The 22,185-nt window shown below is 40.5% G+C and overlaps 1 protein-coding gene across 3 annotated transcripts in view; it reads left to right on the forward strand.

The window, feature by feature from the left end:
* Window positions 1-1,078: 1,078 nt before the first annotated feature.
* The window catches only part of LOC112106944 (nesprin-1-like), a 44,040-nt gene continuing 22,933 nt past the window's right edge, over window positions 1,079-22,185 (forward strand). For 2 of the 3 annotated variants that reach the window (XM_024200449.2, XM_026649755.2), the window contains exons 1-6: window positions 1,202-1,409; window positions 5,584-5,746; window positions 12,634-12,821; window positions 14,188-14,338; window positions 19,325-19,507; window positions 19,927-20,064. In XM_024200449.2, coding sequence (XP_024056217.1) covers window positions 1,318-1,409; window positions 5,584-5,746; window positions 12,634-12,821; window positions 14,188-14,338; window positions 19,325-19,507; window positions 19,927-20,064 — 915 coding nt within the window. In that variant the 5' untranslated portion in view covers window positions 1,202-1,317. Of the gene's footprint in view, window positions 1,127-1,201; window positions 1,410-5,583; window positions 5,747-12,633; window positions 12,822-14,187; window positions 14,339-19,324; window positions 19,508-19,926; window positions 20,065-22,185 lie in introns of those variants that run through there. The other variant, XM_026649756.2, reaches the window with a different exon arrangement.

Raw genomic sequence — 22,185 nt, forward strand, 5'->3', positions numbered from 1 at the left:
TGTGACTTATCTAATGTCTGTTGGTTAACCTGTTTGAAATGAGCTTGTGATCTAAGACCAGTTCCTAGGGAAAGATGCCCACATCTCAAAAACCAGTTTGTAAAATACTTTGGATGAAATTTGGTATATCAGAGTATGTTACTATTTTCATACGTTCAGCTGGAAAATGCAGCTTATTTTTGGCACTGCTGACATTATAGTGCAAATTCTGCATTCTGGATCCTTGACAATATTAATATTAACTCTGTGCATACATTCTCCATGTTTCTGCTCTCTCTGTCAAGCCAAGGCCATCTTTTGCTCGAATGTGCTTATTGGTTTGTTTTCAGCAGCCATCCACCAATGGGAAATACCTATTTACAGGAAAATAGAATACAGAGTCGTAGTGTGATGGTCCACAATATTAGAGAAACAAGGTGGGTGAGGAAATATCTTTTATTGAACCAACTTCATTTGGTGAAATAGCAAAGCTTTCAAACTACACAGAGCTCACCCACTTTGTCTCTCTTAGGAACGCAGACTCATAGTATGTTTGTTTCAGAAGATGAATAAGAATATAATATATTTTGGCTACATAACATGTTATTTGTGTTTTTAAATGACATCTCTTGTATTAAAGACTCTTGACTTTAACCTCTGAATAGGCTAAAATGTTATGTTCTGTTGTTTACAGCAAGTTGTTCTTCCTGGAGAAAATATTTCAGTCAGAAAATTAATTTTTCATGCCATTTGGGGTGATCATTTTAAATATTCTTTCTGGCCTATTTTCTTTTTCAGCAGCATATTTCCTTTTCACTTTTTTTTCACCACCCTCTGACTCCTTCTGTGGAAGGGAGGGGAGGAGAAGGGAGAACTCCCCAGAAAGACAGCTGCCTCTCTACTACAGTGATTTCCCATTTCTGGCCTCTCATGGTTGGAAAGTTTTCTCCCTACGAATTGTCCATTATGATAAATAGGCCAGCTGCATATGTGCACAGTAAAGGAGTAGTGTGTGGCTGCATGCTTTATACAGGACTTTTCTTGGGCAGTTAAGTTTACAACTGAAGGTTGTTGTTTCCTCCCCCCCCCCTTCCTGACACTCATGGCCTACATTCCAGGAGATCAAGCCTGGCGCATGTTGATGAATGTAAGTTTTATTTAGAAACATGACCACTTGTCACCGCTTAGTCTCATGTTAGCAGGCCGGGTCTACTAACATTTGTTCGGAATGTGAGCATTTTTATACGGTACTCGCAAAGGCAAGCTTGCCTGCAGCACAGTCTGCTGGGCTACAAGCTTTTGGACTGCAAGTTCTTGGTTTTAGTACTGGCAAGTTTCATGGTGGTAGGAGAGGATTTATGTGCTGTGAGGATGGCAGAGGACTGCAGTGTGGATTCAGACCTCCCAGACTGCAATTGCGATGTCACAAGGCAGGCAGCTATTTACTTTTCTTATGCATTTCTTTGGAATTTGTTATAGCTTGCTGAGGAACTAGTTGTCATAATATTAATCCATAGGCATGCTGCCTTACCGAAAAACTTTTTTTTTTCTGCCCAGAATTTTAGTGTTGTTGATGAGTGTTAGGAAATCATGATGTGCTTTGTTGTATTGCTGTAATTCTGGGATCCTCAAATGTTTGTCTTAACTGAAAACAGCCTGACCACTACTAGTAGGTGGTTAAATTAGCCTGAATGAAACCATAGACCTGATTTTACTACTGTTTTTAATACAAGATCATGTAAACATGTGAGAGGATCCAGAGGGCTGTAATTTACTACCTGCTGTTTGTGTAATCAAGGGGGCCTGGCTACATCCAAAAGTCAAAAATACGGAGAGGCTCTGTAAAAGTACTTCCAGCAGTAATGTGTGCTAAGCTCATCCTTCATGTACATATTATTAAAATGTCTGTAGCCAGATGGATCTTTGTAGCTTAGTTTTGAACAATGTATATAGTTGGATTGAAAGATTTTTATTTTTTGTCAAATATTCTCCCTGGATTTTTTTTCCATCTTGTATTTTTTCACAATATTTTTAGTGTAAGCTAATTTGTGAGTTGTAAAATTATTTTTCAGTAAAGATAAAAGTATATAATCTGAAGAGTAAATGTGGCATTTTCAACTACTCATTAGATACTGAACTTTGCAAGCTAATTTTTTTTTTTTTTTTGCATTTCTCTATTTAATTTATTTTAGATGATGAAAGAATTTTACAATATGTTCAGGTGCATGCATAACATTTCCCATGATACTATTCCCCAAACAGAAGCATTCAAGTATGAATGAAATAGTGCACTTACATTATGTTCTTGCAATATATTTGCCTGGAATTTGAGAATTCAAGTATCTCCAAATGGGTGGAGTAATTGTTTCTCATTGTTTTCTCCCTCTTGAATTGGAATTCCAGTGTTTTCCCACTCTAGTTTGTTTGAGCTTAGATATTATACTATAGACATTGTGTGCGAATGATTAACAGCTAATTAAGACTATAAGCTGGTGATAGATTCAGCTGATGTCACATTTTTGTGCATATTTTTTGTGGTTGGTTTTTAAGTTAATGTTAGTAACCAGCTGTCTAATGACTAATACTGAAGTTATGAATTCTGTACGATATACTGTTGTGTGTTTATGGGGTAGTATATGTTTAGACTTAAGCAGAATTTAAGCATATCTAGCTTAACTCTAGCTAACTGTTTGAGTTTTAAAAGACCTTCCATATTGTTTTCAGCTCCAAAATATTTTCTGAGTATTTTTCTTGGTTTGAAATTGGCTTTTAAAAAAGAATCATGTTGTTTTCCTTTAAATATTAAATTATACCAGCAAGTGTAATGAGCTAATTTAAACTTTCAAATGTTTTCTCATTAGCAATAAACTGCAAAACTGAGCAATTGGATTACATAGTATTTTCCTTCCTGAGCGAGGACAAATGCCTGAGATTTATATGGGCTACGAGAAAAGTACAGCAAGCTTCAGGGACTTCCTGTACTTATATGTCAGGCTTGCTAAATTTATACAACCCTGCTTAAACCTGCCATGTGATAGTTCCAAGCATCTAATTTGAATTAGGAATCCTTGTTAGCAAGCAGGGGAACTCAGCCAAAGCCTCTTACAGTAACACGTTTAGTGGGATTTTCCCAGAAGAATTTGCTTTTTTTCATATAATGCTGTTGCAAATGAAACCCCAAAAGGGCACAGCTGCATTTTGCTCAGGGGGCTGCAGACCCCCCATGTGTAGACTCTATGCAGCCTGCTCCCTGCCTGCCTGCTGGCAGAACTCCATGAGTCCCACCATCTTTCAGGCCCTGTAAGGGCAGGATTTTAGATTCTTGAAGAATGTAGAAATAAATTTCTTCAAAAAAAAATATTGCCTCTGCTACATGCACAAAATATGTAGTTGTGCACATGCAATTAATTTCAATGGGTGGCACAAAAGAGCTTAAAACTTCTTATATGCTCAAACTAGAGGGGGGGAATAATTAGGTGCGCATGTAAGCATGTTCCACTGCATAAGCATGCAGATATGTTTTCAGTGTAATTAAAGGCACATATTGAAGTTATTTAAGAGAGTTACACATTTGATGAATAATTAAAAAGCCTCTTAGAGCCCTACACATGGATCAAAATCCCATTGTGCCAGGCACAAACACAGAACAGAATGACAGCTCTGTAATGATTTGCTTTTAACCTCCTAAAGACTAGAGAGATGGACCTAAGCCACAAAGTTTGCATTCAAACTTGCCCAAATTTCAAAGATACTATGATCTGATTTTTTTGGAGGAATCATATAAGCTGAAGTCCTGAAAATAGCTCTGTGTGGTGCACGCTTATTACATGCTCTGCTGTGAGTGGTGGAATCGCAGTTCCCCAGAAGCCCCTGCTTGGAGGCATTGTGTCTGAAGCAGGCCCTATAATTCCAGGAGAATACATAGCAGCAGTTACTGCTGAGCCCGCTAAACCAGTGGTTTTCAACCTTTGTTCATTTGCAGACCCCTAAGAAATTTCAAATGGAGGTGCCAGACCCCTTTGGAAATCCTACACAGTTTGCAGACCCCCAGGGGTCCACAGACCACAGGTTGAAAACCACTGCTCTAAACAGAGTGAAGCATATACTGTCCCTATGCCAGTTCCACTCCACAAAGTAGTACACTAGTAGGGATAGGACTATGACTCTGCCTCTCACACACTCTCTTTGGGATTTTTAACGCTAACAGCACAACCCTGATATTTGTGGAGACCAAAAGGACTATCCATAAATTCCAAGGCCAAAATGGACCATTGTGATCATTTAGTCTGACCTCCTGTATAGCACAGGCCATAGAACTTTGCCAAAACAATTCCTAGGCAGATCTTTTAGAAAAACCTGTAACCTTGCTTTTAAAATTCTCAGTGATGGAGAATCCACCATGACCTTTGGTAAATTGTTCTAATGGTTAACATCTAACCATAAATACTTATGGAATGTGGTTAGGTCTCTCTCATTCTCCTATCTAATGTTCTCTTGAAAAGAAAGATGATTGGTGTCCTTGGTGATTATTGTTGCATAGCAAGGTTACCAGTCCTGTTACAACCAAGAAATCATTGTGGGGGCAGATTCTGCTCTCAGTTACATACCAGTGTAAATCTGAAGTAACTATTAAAATCCAGTGCAAGTTAGAGTAGCCCTTAAGATTGGGGAAGGTAGAAGAGTGGGTTAGTGCAGTGGCTCTCAACCTTTCCAGACTACTGTACCCCTTTCAGGAGTCTGATTTATCTTGTATACCCCAAGTTTCACCTCACTTAAAAACTACTTGTTTACAAAATCAGACATAAAAATACAAAAGTGTCACAGCACACTAATACTGAGAAATTGCTTACTTTCTCATTTTTACCATATAGTTATAAAATACATCGATTGGAATATAAATATTGTACTTACATTTCAGTGTATAGTATATAGAGCAGTATAAATATTTCATTGTATGAAATTTTAGTTTGCACTGATTTTGCTAGTGCTTTTTATATAGTCTGTTGTAAAACTAGTTGAGTTGATGTACCACCTGGAAGACCTCTGTGTACCCCCAGGAGGTCTGGGTTAGTGTACTGAGCTCTGCTCCAGCTAAGGACCAAGCTCACTATCTCTAAGGGCAAGAGAGTTCAGTCTTTAGAACTTATAGGTGAATAAGTCTTATTTAGATGTTCAACACCAATGCAGGTCAATTTCCTTTTGTTAATTGCAATAGCTATTTACTTGTAATCTGACCAGGTGTCTACATTAGTGAAACAAAAGGCACAACTAATTTAGATGGATTTTTTTACACTGACCATATTAAAATACGGTTTCTTTCCCCAAAGCAAGCTTTGATTCCACCGGCAGAGATACAGAAGCCTATAAAATCTCTGTGTGTGGCTTCTGAAAATCCTGAATTTCTGTTAATTAGAATTACTGGGTTTGGACACTATTTATATGCTTGTAGTGCTGTAAGTAGTAAGGGGAAGCCCTAGATTAGCAATTCTGTTGTTTGAGTGTGAAGTTAAGTTGAATTTCTTTCCCAGTGAAAATTATACAGAAGTGATGTCTTATAAAGGCTGTTTAATGATGTGCATGTGCTCTTGTTTCTCTTTTTGGCAGGGTGAAGAAGTTGAAGGAGACCCTGGTTGCTGTGCAGCAGCTGGATAAGAACATGAACAGCTTGAGATCCTGGCTCGCTCACATTGAGTCAGAGCTGTCCAAACCCATTGTCTACGAAACCTGTGATTCCGAGGAGATACAAAGGAAGCTGAATGAGCAGCAGGTAAAATACAAAATGAGGTAGAAGAGTAAAAAACCTGACACAGTCACCACACTGGCAGTTGCACTATGGTGTGGGGAGACCCAAGTAAAGTATACCCTTGGGCTGCCGGTATCCAGCTCAGTGTTGAAAGAAGGCACTGATGCAGAGAAGATGCCCTTAGATTTCAAGGCAGATAGTGCTTATTGCATCACTCTGGTAGAGTCTTCTGCTGGCTTTGACACTGAATCTACAAGGAGCTGTTTGATCCTGCCAGACAGAGGTAAGGTACCATGATGTTATGTCCAGAATGTGGGTTACTGTTGTGGTTGAGGTTTTTTCTTTGTTTTTTTTTTTAGTATATAATGAACTACTGTCCATTTCCAGAATTAAAATAAAACCATACTATAGTGTTCGCTTGCAAGTTTTATAAGTGCTGGACATTGTCCATCTTTGGAAATGCCTTCTGATTTTTGTTTTGTTTTGCAGTTCATAAACATGTTTGAGTCCCTTTGCATGCTGAGTTGCATGAGCGATACAAAACTGATGTTTAACTTTAAACTGATTTGCACTATGCAAAGCCTGCACACAGTGCTGGAATGAAGCAGTTCATGCTGCAAATGGGAAAAGTGGGATGAGGCAGATAATTTTTGTTTGTTTGTTTTTTTGGGTTTTTTTGGTAGTAGTAGTTTTTTACATTGTACTACACTGTTAGTATACTTCCTTTCCCCTTTCCTGCTAAACTATGCACCTCCATCACAACTTAGGAAAGAGTAACATCAGTTTTGCAAAGTAAAGAAATACATGTTTCTGTACATATTTTTGTTACTCTATGCCAGTTCTGTTTGACACACTGGGCAGAAATTCTGTTGCCTGTCATGTAGCAGATTGCTTTCTCGTCAGTTATTTCTTGGCAGATTGGTCGCTGACTGATATCAGTGCAGTTTGTGATGAGCGTGTGAAAAGCAAAATAACACCTCTCCTTAATACACAATAAAGTAGAGAAGTTTAATTTTTTGTGTGGAGAAAAGTACTGTAACATTTTGCAGACAATTGATTTATAAAGCATGTAGAATGACAATGTGGTGCAGTGAATAGAGTGAAAGTCCAAAAACTAAGAATATCCTCAATTTTAATCCTAGCTCCTCAACTGACATACTGTGTGGCTATGGGAAAAAGCTTTTTAACCTCTTTGTGCATTTCACTATCTGTAACATGGGGTGAATAATACAAACAGGACAGATATGAAGAGTAGCTAATACTGTGCGGAGCTTTGAAGATGTAAAGTGCTGTACAGTGCTAAGTATTAATGTTAAAGCAAATGTTTAGAGATTTTCTGGGAGTGTACCTACATGGGCATCCCAAGGTTTGTTATGACTCCTTTACTACTGCATTCATTCTGGGTACAGACATCAGTTGAACTCTTTATTCTCTGCAGTTCTGCGTTGTTGTTTCTGTGCAATGCTGGATGGTGGCAGTGTTCATTTTGAAGTACCAGTGGTTCCATTGGAACTCCAAAGGGGACAAACACTGGAAGTGTATTTTGCCTTGTAAGCATAGTACGTTTGGCAGCTCCCTGCCAATTAATTTGTTATAACACTAACAGCAAAGAAAACATGAACTTTTAACATAAAGAAGAAAGCATTTTTATTATAGCTGTTACTAGTAATATTCATTTGGTTTTCACAACACAAGTTACCTCAGCTACCTTTTCAGCCAGCTATGTCAGCACTAGTTTTTCTTTCTGTTTGATCTGTATATTTTTCCACATTTGTTTTCTCTTAGGGACATGTTATCTCTCCGCCCACACTGTCACAAACTATCACTCAACTACACATCTCAAATTTAATTAAAAATGTAGCATTGCCTGCCAGAAAGTAGGGCTGGATCCCAGTTCTGTGGCTCCCACACTCTACTTCTACTGGCTCATCAGCCAAGTCTGAGTTGGAGGGGAACACACATAATAACTTTGCAGTTGCTCTCTGGGGCAGTTAAAGCAGTATGACCTGAAGGAGAGTGAGTGTAACCTCACTGCAATCTGCCAACCCTGGAAAACTAGTCAGATTTCAAAGACCTTTTTTCCTTTTTTGTTAATCAGGCCACAACAAGTGTGAAACATGGCAAGGTGTTGCAGAAACCTCCCTCCTGTTTCCTTGCAGGTAGTATTACTCTCCATCTTTAACCAGCCATTTGAATCATGAGGTTCAATCCAAATGTAGTCAGCAATTAGGCAGGAATTTTTCTTATATCCAGGAATAATAGCAGATCATTTTCAAAGTCTGTCTCACAAACACTAGTAATGTGCTGAAGACAAATATGTTGAAATGACATTTCAAGATGGAACATCAGTTCCAGTGGAAAAAGGTCATGAAAACCAAGAAGTGGAGATTAGTAATAAAGAGGATCACACCTGAGCAATGTAATCCTTGAGGATGCTGCAGATGGCGTTCATAGTTGTCCTGTACCATGCATGTCCTTGGGAGTACTCCCAAGAGTTAAAACACTGTTAGGAAATATATGAGCTGCAATAGTGTGGATTGCTGGTGCTAGGGGCAGATTAGCAACTAACCTTTGTGAAAGTAAAAGCAATAGAAGTAAAAGCAAATGTACAGTAAATCATTTATGGATGCAGACTGGACTTTAAAAACACTGAAGTGTTCATTTGTGGATTGATTTTTCAGCAAAAGCATTCACTAAATTCATGGCAACAACTGACTCATGTTTGAGTTCCATTTCAGAAAGGTGATTCTGAGGTTATGCTATGTGCAGATGAATAATGCAGCTGAGGAAGTCGCAAGGAAGGAGGCAAGATCTATGTTCATTTAACCAAACTTGTGCAAATGGTTGGTTCTGTATTGGCTGGTCCCCATGTAATCTATAATTCCAAGGCCACAAAATTTACTGCAGAATCTATACCATCGTGTGGAATTGTACTAAAAAATATCAGTTTTCAGTTTGGTTTTTTTAAATAGGCTTTTAGCCCCTAGAGTTGCAGAGAAAACCTTGAAAATGTGGCTTACTGCAACCAATGCATCTTTCTTTTCTTGAGCCTACAAGCGTCCTGAAACAATGACTCTGAGAGGTGTGGTCTGAATAGGGTATGAAAGCTGAAACCTAAAGATGACAATTAAAAAGTCAACATTGTTAACAGTTTTACTGATGATCATCATAGGAAAAGCACCCAGTAAATGTGGCTATCCTCACTGCAGGCTCTCTGGGAAATGTAATATTCAAATAAATAGTACACGTGCTATTGAATTGACTCTGACATTCATTTTCACTAAAAAGATCCATTTTTAAAATAAAGCTGCCAAAGAATTTCCAGTTTGCTGTAACAGTGTTGCAGAATGCTGGGACCTTGCCAATCTTGATTTTAAAATTGCCTGTGATGGAGACTCCAACATGATCCTTGGTAAATTGTTCTAGTGGATACCCTCACTCTTAAAAATGTACACCTTATTTCCAGTCTGAATTTGTCTAGCTTTAACTTCTAGCTATTGGATCGTATATATATATTTGTCTACTAGATTGAAGAGCCCATTATCAAATATTTGTGCCCCATGTAGGTACCTATAAACTGTTGTCAAGTCATCCCTTAACCTTCTTTTTGTTAGACTCAAGGAGCTCAATCTATTTTGTTTATCACTCTAAGGCGTATTTTCTAATCCTTTAATCATTCTTGTGACTCTTCTCTGAACCTTATCAACATTCTTTGTGAATTATGGACACCAGAACTGGACACAGTATTCCAGCAGCAGTCACACCAGTGCCACATCCAGAGGTAAAATAACCTCTCTGCTGCTACTTAGGATTCCCCAGTTTATGCATCCAGAGATCACAGTACAGTAGCCCTTTTCGCCACAGCATTGCACTGAGAACTCTTGTTCAGCTGATTATCCGCTCCAACCCCCAAATCATTTTCAGAGTCATGACTTCCCAGGATAGAGTCCCCCATTGTGTAAGTATGGCCTATGTTCTTTGTTCCTAGATGTATACATTTACATTTAGCCATATTAAAAGGCACATTGTTTGCTTGTGCCCAGTTCACCAAGCAATCTAGATTGCTCTGTATCAGTGACTTGTCCTCTTCATTATTTACTATCCCTCTAATTTTTATGTCATATATGCAAACTTGATCAATGCTGATTTTGTGTTTTCTTCTAGGTCGTTGATAAAAATGTTAGATAATGTAGGGTCAAGAACCAATCCCTGTAGGACACCAGTAGAAATACATTCACTTGATAGTGATTCCTCATTTACACCTATATTGTGAGATCTATCATTTAGCCAGTTTTTAATCCATTGAATCTGTAGAATGTTAATTTGATATAGTTCTAGCTTTTTTTAATCAAAATGTCATATGGTTCCAAATCAAAGCACTATTACCTTTATCAACCAAACTTGTAATCTCATTTAAAAAAAAATAGTTTGACAGGATCTATCTTTCACAATCCTTCTTTGATTATTAGCAGGTAAATATGCCCAATGGTCTGTGATGGGATGTTAGATGGGGTGGGATCTGAGTCACTACAGAGAATTCTTTCCTGGGTGCTGGCTGGTGAGTCTTGCCCACATGCTCAGGGTTTAACTGATCGCCATATTTGGGGTCAGGAAGGAATTTTCCTCCAGGGCAGATTGGCAGAGGCCCTGGAAGTTTTACGCCTTCCTCTGCAGTGTGGGGCACAGGTCACTTGCTGGAGGATTCTCTGCACCTTGAGGTCTTTAAACCACGATTTGAGGACTTCAATAACTCAGGCATAGTTTAGAGGTTTGTTACAGGAGTGGGTGGGTGAGATTCTGTGGCCTGCATTGTGCAGGAGGTCAGACTAGATGATCATAATGGTCCCTTCTGACCTTAAAGTCTATGATTCCTTACTCACGTTGTCCACATGTCTCTAGTGTCTTCATCATTTTTTGTTGTGGATTTTACTATAGATGTGTAGAGTTGGAAAGCTAACCAATTTCAGGATAAATTTTTTAAATTCCTATCCCCTCCTCTTAATTTATTACAATGAGATGGACAGAGATTAGTTAGAGTGTAATTGCTGTAAATGTGCTGACACTAGAAGGACTGCGTTTTTCTTTCCATGTCTATGAAACTTCTGTGGAAAGTCACTTTTCTCCCCTATTTTCCCCTGCCATCCCCAATTAAAAATAATGTTATCATTGGACAGCTGAGAGGAAAACAACAACATTTCATATTAAAGATGTACTGCTATAGACGCGCTATTGCTGCCCCACATGCAGAACGTGTCAAGAGACACACTCGTGACTTAGCGAAGAATCGAGTAGAAGGGAACACGGTATAGCAGAATGAATACCCACAGTACAGTGAAACTTATTTATTTTTCTTGCCATTATTATTATCATCCCTCAGTATGACATCATAGGTATGTGGTTTTTTTAAGAAATAGCCTTCACAACATAAAAGATACTTAAGGGGAAAGCTACTGTCTAAAATGTATCCCCATGAGTCACCAATGAATCCTGACCACGAACTGACTCTGTAAGTTTGGGTAGTCAGTACTTTTGTTAAGCCCTTCGCAGAACTCCAGCATTTTAGGTGCTCAAATGCACTGATTCACGTTTGACTTTCTTTAAAATTCTCACGGGGCCTAAGAACACTGTCTTCTGGAGGTCACTGATCATGATGTCTTGCACACCTAACATGCTCCTGAGCTGCTCATTCGTACCCTTAGAGGTTGCCCCAAGTGCTCCAGTAATCATCTTTGTTCTGTTTTCTGTTCTTCATGATAGAGTTCTTTATACTTAGGCATATAAAAAAGGAAGAAGAGAAGATGATTATCTGCTGGTATGGCAATATCAATTAACATGGTCTTGTCTATCATGTTTTCTACAGCTGCTATGTCCGGCCTATTTGCCTGCACCATTCGGGCTGGCACAATTGAGAGATCCCATAAAATCTTAGCCCCACTGTTGTTAGGCACCCAAGAAACACAGTACAATAGGTGGTCCCTGCCCAGCAGAGCTTACAGTCTAAACAGCCAAGACAGACGCAGGGTGGGGGAAGGGGTAGAACACATAAGCAGAGGGAACAATGTGATGGTGACAAATGGCTTGTTAGTTTCAACAAGGGGCTCAGCTAAATGGAAGGAAAAGGAAAAGAGGGTGAGAGGGATGGGGGACAGGTGTGGAGTGACACTGAGGTGAAGAGACTGTACCGGCGGGGTAGGTTTGGAGCAAACACCAATCAGCACCGGGCAGAGAAAATCCAGTCAAAACTGTAGTAGGTTCTCTGAAGGTCTGAAGGTCCGAAGGTCCTTGTGTTGGCTGCTTCTGCTCCTACCAGCTGGAGTATCTGGCTGGCTCCTCTCTGCAGTTTTCTCCCAAGCCCATGTGGCGAGGGGCACATGTGGTGAGGCACATCTGGATCCTAGAGCCCCCAGTGTGTGTCGGAGTCTCTCACCCCCAGTTCAGTAGTCCCTGCTTTGTCTACTTCTGTCCCTGTTGGCTGTCACTTTTTTTCTCTTTTGAACTTCTGTTTTATGTTTCTGGAGGGGAGGAGGGAGGAAGGGGGAAAAGAAAACGGGAAAAGCAAACAGTTCCATCGTAATATGGCAGTGGTGAGAAATGCTGATGAGACAAAACTTTCATTGGCTGTTGTGAAGCTATGACAGGTTACACCAGCTGAGGATCTGTCCTCTATCTGCAGGTTTTCTCAAGTACTGGATAGCTCCGTACTATCGCCGGCCTCTACTAACCCTACTTGTTTATTAGTAACATTGCAGCAATGCCATGTAGGTTGGGCATTTTAATACTCATTCATCCTGATTCTTGTGAGCTTGCCCGACTTTTTATTTTATATTATTTTAATAGCATATTAAATAGCATATTTTCAAAGAGCACATGGTTTGGCTTACATATTTAAGCTTTGATTTCTTGACCTGCAGGAACTCCAAAGGGACATAGAGAAACACAGCACTGGAGTTGCATCTGTTCTCAACCTGTGTGAGGTGCTGCTCCACGACTGCGATGCTTGTGCCACAGAAACAGAGTGCGACTCCATCCAGCAGGCCACCCGGAACCTGGACAGAAGATGGAGAAACATCTGTGCAATGTCAATGGAAAGACGACTTAAGTAAGTACAAAATACTCATAAAACCCAAGAGATTCTCCAGATGTTTCTATCTGGAAAAAAAAGTTGCTATTTCTCAGATATTCACTTACCTGGGAAAATATTCTCCGTATTTAAAAAGTAGACCAAGTCCCAGCTCTGGCAAGGAGATCTGCACAAGCAGGACTCTGCACTTGTGTGGAACCAGATTGATGTCACTGGGGTTATGTACAGTCCCAAAAGTCTGTCCATTGAATTGCAGGATCAGGACTCAAATTACATTTCTACTACATGTATAATTTATAACAACATTGTTTTTTCATCAGCTGAAATGTTTTTTTCAGTGACTTATTTCATGTTTTAAAAATACATTGTTACAAAAACGTATTTGCAGTGGATATTCTTGAAACTGATTTTTTACTGATGAATGCAAAAGAATGTCACCACATCCTTATGTTAATTCAAAGTAATTTATGCCAGATATACGTGGTCATTTTAATGTTTGTTTTTAACTAGCACCAATACACTACCTCCTCCTGGCTGAGTTACCCTGGAAAATTTAACAATTCATGCTGCAACATTTTGGTTTCCTATAGGAATGGTTTGATTCTACAGTTGAATGTTGTCTTTAGAACAGCGGTTCTCAGACTGTAACAACCCAAGGACCCCTATTTTGATTTAAAAAATTTTGTGGACCCCCAAGTTGGCTTCTAATTTTCCCCAGGGGTGCTCAACTCCCGCTCAGCCCCAGGCCCTGCCACCACTCCACACCTTCCCCCAATACCCCACCCCTGCCCCTCCTCTTCCCTCCCCAAAGCATGCCCCATCCCCGCTCCTCCCCCGCCCTCCCAGCACCTCCTGTATACTGCTGAACATCTGTTCCGCAGCATGCAGGAGGCACTAGGAGGGAGGAGTTGATCAGTGGGGCTGGCAGCCCTGGACATGACTCTCGGACCCCCCTGGAGCCGGACATGACTCGTGGACCCCATGGAATACCCTTGTGGACCCCCAGGGATCCGTAGACCCCAGTTTGAGAACCACTGCTCTAAAACATTCCGCTAATTGTAGTTTGTATACATAGGACTACATTTTGGCAAATGGCCACATTTTTAGAACTCCTATTACAGCTCATAATGTTCTTTATATACCAATTGTAAATGAGGATTTGCAGCACACACAAAAAAACGTTGCTGTCTTATTCCAGCTTAAACTGGAATCAACCAGCCATTTATGTTGTCCATTTATCAACCTTGCAATCAAGGCTTGGTTAAGAGCCAGTTATTGTTCAGTGCAGCCCTGGTTCCCTATTGTAGCTTATGATCAGGCAGAGCAATGCAGGGCAAATGACCTCAAATCTAAACGTACCCTAATTTTCCATTTTCTGTCGCAGAATTGAAGAGACGTGGCGACTGTGGCAAAAGTTCTTAGATGACTATTCTCGCTTCGAAGACTGGCTGAAAATTTCAGAGAGGACAGCTGCCTTTCCTAGCTCCTCTGGTGTGGTGTATACGGTTGCCAAGGAAGAGCTAAAGAAATTTGAGGTAACTTATTATGTTTGAAATTTAATATCTCCAGATCCTATTACAGCAGCCAGCTGGTTCTCCTTTCAGTACATAAGCTGCTCAATACAGACACACGATACAGAAGAGTTGATGATTTTGCAGCTGTCCCCAGTAGCATTTTTTAAGAAAAAAATTAGAGGCTATAGATATATGGATATAGAGATATAGATATAGGAAAAGACATACTAGGTCATCCAGTCTCTAACCCTATCAATTCAGGATTGTTCCTTACTGTGCATCGTCCATGGGTCTGTCCACTGTAATTTTTAAATGTCCCAAATCCTTCTACCATTTCTCTTTGAAGACTATATACACCCTAAATATTTTCTTTTCCTATAGTTCATCCCATTGCTCCTGGCTGTAATTTCTGGTATTGTACCCCTTAAATAACTCCTCTCCTTTTTCATATTTACACTCTTCAGATATTTGCAAAGTGTTACCACATTCCCACCTTAGATCCTGATCCTGCAAACACTTTCACTCGCAAGTAACTTTACGTGTGTGAGTATTCCCTTTGATATCACTCAGACACACACAAGCTAAACGTTAAGCATGTGCCTATGTGTTTGCAGGGGTGGGGCCTTGCCCGGGGCTTAGCCATGTTATAGTTATGTAACTGATTGGTGTTTGTGACTAATGTATGTGTGGTGTGCAAATAAATGGAACTCTTTGGGGGCCGTTCAGGTGAGTTAGTTTCAGTTTTCTTTCCTAATTGTGATCACAAGAAAATAAACTCTTTGGGCTTAGGCTTTGGAATGCTTCAGCCAGGCTCAGTTTTTATTACCTGTGTACAAACCTCTGGAAGCTATGGTCATTACTGAACCACTGACCGACCTCTTAAATATAGTGAAGCCAAAGGCTACCAAATAATAATCATGTAAATGTTGAAATTTATCTGGAAAATCAGTATTCTGTTTGCAGTCCTGTCCATTCGTTCCATCCTCCCTCCATTCAGTGACCAGAGTCTAAATCATGTTTAGTGAGTTACTGTAAATGAGAGACTACCATGCATCTCTCAGCTGTCTCCTATGATCACAGCTGACCTGACTTTGCCCTAAGCCGGTTTCTCTGTCTATGCTCTCTCACTGTGTCAACCTTTATACACTGACCTTTACCTTCCAACACATACCACAGTACTCTCACACAGACATATGGAGCTTAGACTACAGACAAGGAGAATAGTTTTTAGTCTAGTACTCCTGTTTAAATTGGTACATCTACATGTACATACAGCTACTATCGTCTCAAAGTAGGGATGTAAGTCCAAAATTAGTGTTCACTTGGGGGCAGCCATGATCAGGGGTAGAAAATTGAGTTCCTTCAGACTGTAACTATTTTTTTCCTAATTTTATTCTCCTATCCATCCCACCAATAAGATAAAACCTTTAAGAACGTTAGCAAAGCACATTAGAAGGCTTCAGTCATCCAGTATGTCATGAACTCCATTGTACAAAATCACACGGTAGTCCAGTATTTCACTGAAGCTGTAATGCAAAGAGGAACATGAGCAAATGAATTACTGCATTGCTGAACTGAACATTGGAAAACATATATAATTGTTCTTTTGCTAAACAAGACTTGGTAACAGGTGAGGTGGCATTGTAAATTTACACTGAGTTGTAGATTACAAGGTTAAATCTTTTGAGTTAGTAGTAAATCAGTGGTCAGATGTATGCCTCTTCCATGAGAGAATGTGCTTCTCACTCCAATTACAGAACTGCATGTTGGTTGCTTTCTTATTTCATTGGCATTTAAACAAAGAGAGTAATTATCGTGACAAGGACCCTTTGGTGTATTTGGTTGTTTCTAACTAGCTCCTTTAGCTATCCCTGTGACTTCATTGCACAAAAGTGCTTATTTTCATTTTTAATTAACACTCATTCTGGCAAGTGGTAGGATTGAGGCAATATGCATCAACATAGCTGATGCTGTTAATGAATTTGTATTCGGGTCCACTAGCATATTTGTTTTCCAGTGCTATCATTTCTCTCCCTCTTCCTATCCTCATTGTCACTTTTTTGGCTACCTAATGCTAGAAAATGCAAACTTGCACAACTGTGATCTGGAACCAAAGCCAATTCACTTCTTTATCATTTCCTTTAACTTGCATGTGTCCCAAATAGAACTGAGTGAAATATTCAACACATTTAGCCCTTTTCTCTGTTCATGAGCTATCAGCAAAACAAACTTTGCTTTTGAGAAATTCAACAATAAATTTGTGATCAAATTCAAGCCTACAAAGTGCTCACCAGGTTCTTGCTATGACTTGCTTTTTGAGTATTTGCTATTCATACAGTGTGATTGATCATCCAAGTCACATGGTACTGTTTCTGTTCCCGAATTGGTTGACTGAAACTTTTATAACCTGGAGAATGTTACCAGATTTGCCCATTACTTTGGGGTATGCTCATTTATTAGGGTTACTCCTCTGTGTGTGGGGGGGGGGTCTGTAATTCTATCAATGTACTGTTTGTGTCACTTGTGTTCTTGAAGCTCTACTTCTCCCTTCTGCAAGTTCCCCCACAATGGAGCTATCCTGCAGGGCCGGGTTCTTCCAGCCCCAGAATCAGGCGAACACACACACACATTAACAGAGCGCATCTGAGAGGACTGGGTTAATCAGCACTCCCAAGCTGACCCCTTATATGTCCCTGGACTCAGGAGGCTGGGTCAAGCAGCATTTCCAAGCTGTCACCCTCATAGGCCCTTGGACTCAGCAGGCTGGGTCGAATAGCACCTCCAAGCTGTCACCTTCATATGCCATGGGCACTGCATTGAAATAGAGCATGCCTGAGCATGCTGGGTCTAGCAGCACTTTCAGTCTGCCACCCTTATATGCCCCTGGACGCAGCAGTCTGGGTCGAGCAGCACTTCCAAGCTGCCACCCTCACATGCCCCAGGTTTAGCACATCCCTATCCCCACTTTCACGTTACAATTGTTCTGGTAGTCACCCACTCAATGAGCAAATTCCACAGGATTTTTTGGGTGCTGCAGGGATCTTTAGCTTAGGTACGAGGAGCGTTGCTGCAGAGCAAATGGAGAAGCCAAAAAACACCCCCTAGCGGCGGGGGGGAGAGAGAGAGAAGCAACCAGCTTAACCATGAAAGTTATTTATTGCCAGGTAATAACCATACAAGGGGAGCCAAACAAACAAAACAGTAATAATATTAAATCTAACTTAAATTTGATTATAAAAGTCAGGTTTAGAAAACTATAACTGATCACACAAGTCAGGGTCAGAAGGTTATACCTAGAGAGAGAGAACGAGAGAGAGCTGGGATCTCATCACGCCGTGAAGCTTGAATCGATCTGGGGTCCCAAGTTGGTGGTAGCTGAGGGTCCAGAGTTCTGGAGGCAGGCAGAGCCCCCAGCACGATCAGTCAGGAGAAGATGAGGTCCCAATGGAACTGATGCAGATGTTGGATACAGGCATCGGAGCACTTACTTGAACATGGGTAGGAGTTTTTGTAGGGAAAGAACAGTGGTTGAAGGGAGAACACTAGATTTACCAAATTTTTTTGTTCAGGCTAGCCCAGTGGTTCTCAAACTTTTGTACTGGTGACCCCTTTCACATAGCAAGCCTCTGAGTGCCACCCCCCTTATACATTAAAAACACTTGTTTATATATTTAACACCATTATAAATGCTGGAGGCAAAGCAGGTTTTGGGGTGGAAGCTGACAGCTTGCGACCCCCTGAGGGGTCCCGACCCCCGGTTTGAGAACCCCTGGGCTAGACAATAAGAACTGCTCATTCCTGGCTATGGGCGGTGTTCCTTCGAGGGCGCTCACAATGCAATTAGGCAGCTTCTGTATTTTGGATACCAATAAAGGATTTATTACTAGAATTGGTCTGATAACTACTGAGCTGGGTGCATGCAGGCATAGGTTCATTAACATCTGGAGCAGAGGTCCCCCAGAGTTCAGTGCAGTTCTTGCCTTTGAGTCTCTGTTCTCCATTCTGTATGCTAATGGGGATGCCTCCCTGTCCCATCCTTGATGCAAATGAGGCAAGGGAGTTTCCTTAATCCTGTCACCCTTGTCCAGAGGGGGTTTAGGTGTGTCTCCCAGTGCCTTTTCATTGCTTTCTGTAAGTCTTTCTTCTGATCGGCTTTGGTTCAAGCAGAGGGTGGGGGGGAGGTCTTTGGTGAGTCAGACAGCCTGGGTACTGCACCCTGGTTCCCCAAGAACACAGAGCTGATAGGTAACCAGTAGGATTTGAATAAGTCACATGTGGCCTGGCCATTTGCTCAAATACAGAGTTGTATAAATATTCACAAAACTTTCTTTCTCTGTGACTGTGGAAATAAAAATGGCTCTCATACCTGTCATATTAAAGATAAATAAAAGGTGCTTGGAATACTGTCAAAGCAAATTCACAATTATTATTCATATGAAGACCTCTCAGCATCTGCCAAGAGGTAGTGCTAAATAGATTAATTGAGACTTGAGAAATCTTATAAAATTTTTGCTTCGATGTCTTTAAAAATTTGACATCACCATTTACAGTGCTTGTTTGTTTGTAACCCACTGAAATTTAATTAGTCAATATCAAGTCCAGCCCTCTAATGTAACATTTTCAGAAACTTTTAATTGATTTCAGAATTTACACCCTCCATATTCTAAAATATGCAGGTGAAATATTGGACAGCCAAGAAAGGACAGTACCTCATTCTTGGAATAAAACTGTGCTTGCTGCTGTCATTGTGACAGGAGCATTCTCACTGAAATGCTTGGTCCTTACTGCCATTTATTGATTTTGTAAACAACAACATTTCTCTTTGCTCATCCCAATCAAAAGGCCCCAATCCTACAATCAGGTCAGTACCAGCAAATGTTTGCACCCATGTTGGTACAGATCCAATTTCAGGATTGGAGCCAAAGACAAGAACAATCTGAGACCATTTACCAATTTCAGGGGCTGACAGTCTGATAGTGTCTTTTGTTGTTTCCATTGTTATTTTAGGCCTTCCAAAGACAAGTGCATGAAAGTCTGACACAGCTGGAACTGATTAATAAACAGTACCGCCGCCTAGCCCGAGAAAACCGCACTGACTCTGCTTGCAGCCTCAAACAGATGGTCCATGAAGGGAACCAGAGATGGGACAACTTACAAAAGCGAGTCACTTCTATCCTGCGCAGGCTAAAAGTATTTCTCCATTTTCAAGCCATTCTTTTACAGAACTAGACTGTATGCATGAAGGATATTGTGAGCTTCTGACTCCTCAAGCCCATGCAAGTTTTCTCTTTGGCTGGGTTATTTAAACTTTATTTTGATGATTTCATGAATGCTCTATCTAAAGTAGTTAAGTAATACACTGCAGGAAGATGTAGAGTTGGACCTGGGTGCCCTACTTCCCCTTAGAAGAGAAGAACAAGAATACTTGCAGCTGAACTTTTGTAACTCTGCTCTTCACTGCTAGAGGCACAATGGTACTGAAGTGGGAACCTGAAAGAGCATAGAGGAGATCAGTGAAGAACATGTACTGATTTCAGTCAGACTCAGAAGATAGTGAAGTGAAAACTAACTTTTGTGGAAGCCTCACATTGTTTCGGTTGTTTTTTCAGCATTTTATTGGCCAGCGCGAGGAGTTTGAGACATCACGTGACAACATTCTGGTCTGGCTAACAGAGATGGATCTGCAGTTGACCAATATTGAACATTTCTCAGAGTGCGACGTCCAAGCAAAGATAAAGCAACTCAAGGTACGGGAGGCCAGCCAGTCTGTGGCATCAAAAATATCCAAATAGGAACTGAAAGTGTAAGAAATGTTCCATGAATAGTGTTATGTGATTAAAACCCTTTATTCCCAGGACATAGGCTCAGCCCCAGTCAATCAATGGAACCGTCGATCTTTATAGAGCATGTTGTATGTGCTGATGAGTTCTTTAATGGCTGCTGAGTCCAATGCGCTAGTGACAGTCCTGTGCATAGGTCGGGCACACCCATGCACTAGCAATGCTCTGAATCTGAGCAACAGATTCTTTCCTCCTCTGATGCCAGTCATTACAAAGCTTGATCCAGTCCACCTCGCAACGCCTCTTTCCACCTACAAGCTGTCTCCGCCAGCCAGAGCGGCATTCTGCACTCCTTTTCCAATCATCCATGGAGATTCCAAAGGATACTACATCATCTTTGTAAGCATCCTGAAATCTGCACAGCAGTCTACATCTCTTTCTAGACCCTTCGCAAGCGTCAGAGTACAGCACACTCTTTGGGATCCTGTAATCCGGCATCTGCTTGGCATGTCTAAGCCACTTGAGTCTTTTCTTACTAATCAAGGTTCCCATTAATGACATACCAGCACGATTTAACACTTCCACATGTGTCACCTGTCTTGCCATCTTCTTAGAAGAATTTTATGCAAGCATCTAATATGAAAGCTGTTTATTCTTTTGATATGTTTGGCATAAGTTGTCCATGTATCTGAGCCAGATAGAAGGATGAATAAAACACATATCTCATAAATATGGATTTTCACTTTAGTTGACAATTTGTTATTGTTCCAGACTCTATCTTGCAAAAGACCAAGGTTCCTAGCTGCTTTGCCGATTTTACTAGTGAGCTCAGCATCCAGATCTACATTGCTGGTAACAGTAGAGCCAAGGTGGCAAAATTGGTTAACAGCATCCATATGAATAAGGTAATATCTGGAACTGGTTCTGAAGAGCCTTGGTGCATGATCAGTCTTATTCAAGCTTATTGATAGCCCAATGATTTTGCATGAATCAGAGAACTTGGTAGTAAGATGTTTTAGGGCATCAACACTGTGAGCCACAAGGGCTGCATCATCTGCAAACAACAGGTCCCTTATGATATCTCCTTCACCTTCATCTTAGCTCTGAACCTTGCAATGTTAAACAAACCTCCATAGTGTCTAGAGCTAAGATAGACACCCTCTCAAACATCATGGAACACATGTTGAAGCAGGAATGAGAAGTAAATATTAAACAATATAGGAGCCAGTACTTAGCCCTCCCTGCTTCACTCCATTGTTGATGTTAAATGAGTCAGACTCTTGATTTTCATACATTATAGTTGCCTTCATGTCATTGTGTAAGAATTTCACAAGGTTTAGCAATATAGGCGGACAAGCAAGCTTCTTCAGAACAATGTAAAGCCTTGACCGACTAACCATTTCAGAGGCTTTTGTTAAATCTATAAAAGCCATGTACAGTTTAATACGCTTCTCTCTGTACTTTTCCTGCAGTTGTCTTATGGAGAAGACCATGTCTATGGTAGACCTTCCTTAGTGGAAACCACACTGGCTTAGAGGATAGATTCTCTCAGCTAAAGTTTGAAGTCTAGGTAAAATAATATAGTTTAAGGTTATTTTAACGATGTTAAGAAGAGAGATACCTCTGTGATTATTACTATCACTTCTGTCTCCTTTGTTTTTAGAGAGTTGGCTGAAACGAGCATCCTTAAAATCTTGTAGAACAGTTCCTTCCTTCCAAGAGCATAGCAATACCTCATGCAATCTTCGCAGCAAGTCTTTGTACATTTGTAGATTTCTGCAGAAACAGATCCTGAAGCTTTGTTGTTGGGAACCTTTTGGGTGCTTTGGTTCCTCTAGTGTAGGTTTGGCATCCAGAAACTTCAAACCCAGGAAATTTGTGTAGCACACATTGGCCTACTACAGACTCCCTTGAGTATATCATTCCGTAGTGCTCAATCCACCTCATCCATTGCTTTCCTTTATCTGCTATGATATTGCCATCCTGATCTTTCAGCAGAGCTGTCTTGTTCTTTATTGGCCCAACGGCTTTTCTAATGCCCTCATACAACCGTCCACTGTCACCTCTGTCAGTTGCCTGTTGGATGCT

Source organism: Terrapene carolina, unplaced genomic scaffold (assembly GCF_002925995.2).
Source record: "Terrapene carolina triunguis isolate 2854851 unplaced genomic scaffold, T_m_triunguis-2.0 Scaffold85, whole genome shotgun sequence".
NCBI classification, from domain to species: Eukaryota; Metazoa; Chordata; order Testudines; family Emydidae; genus Terrapene; species Terrapene triunguis.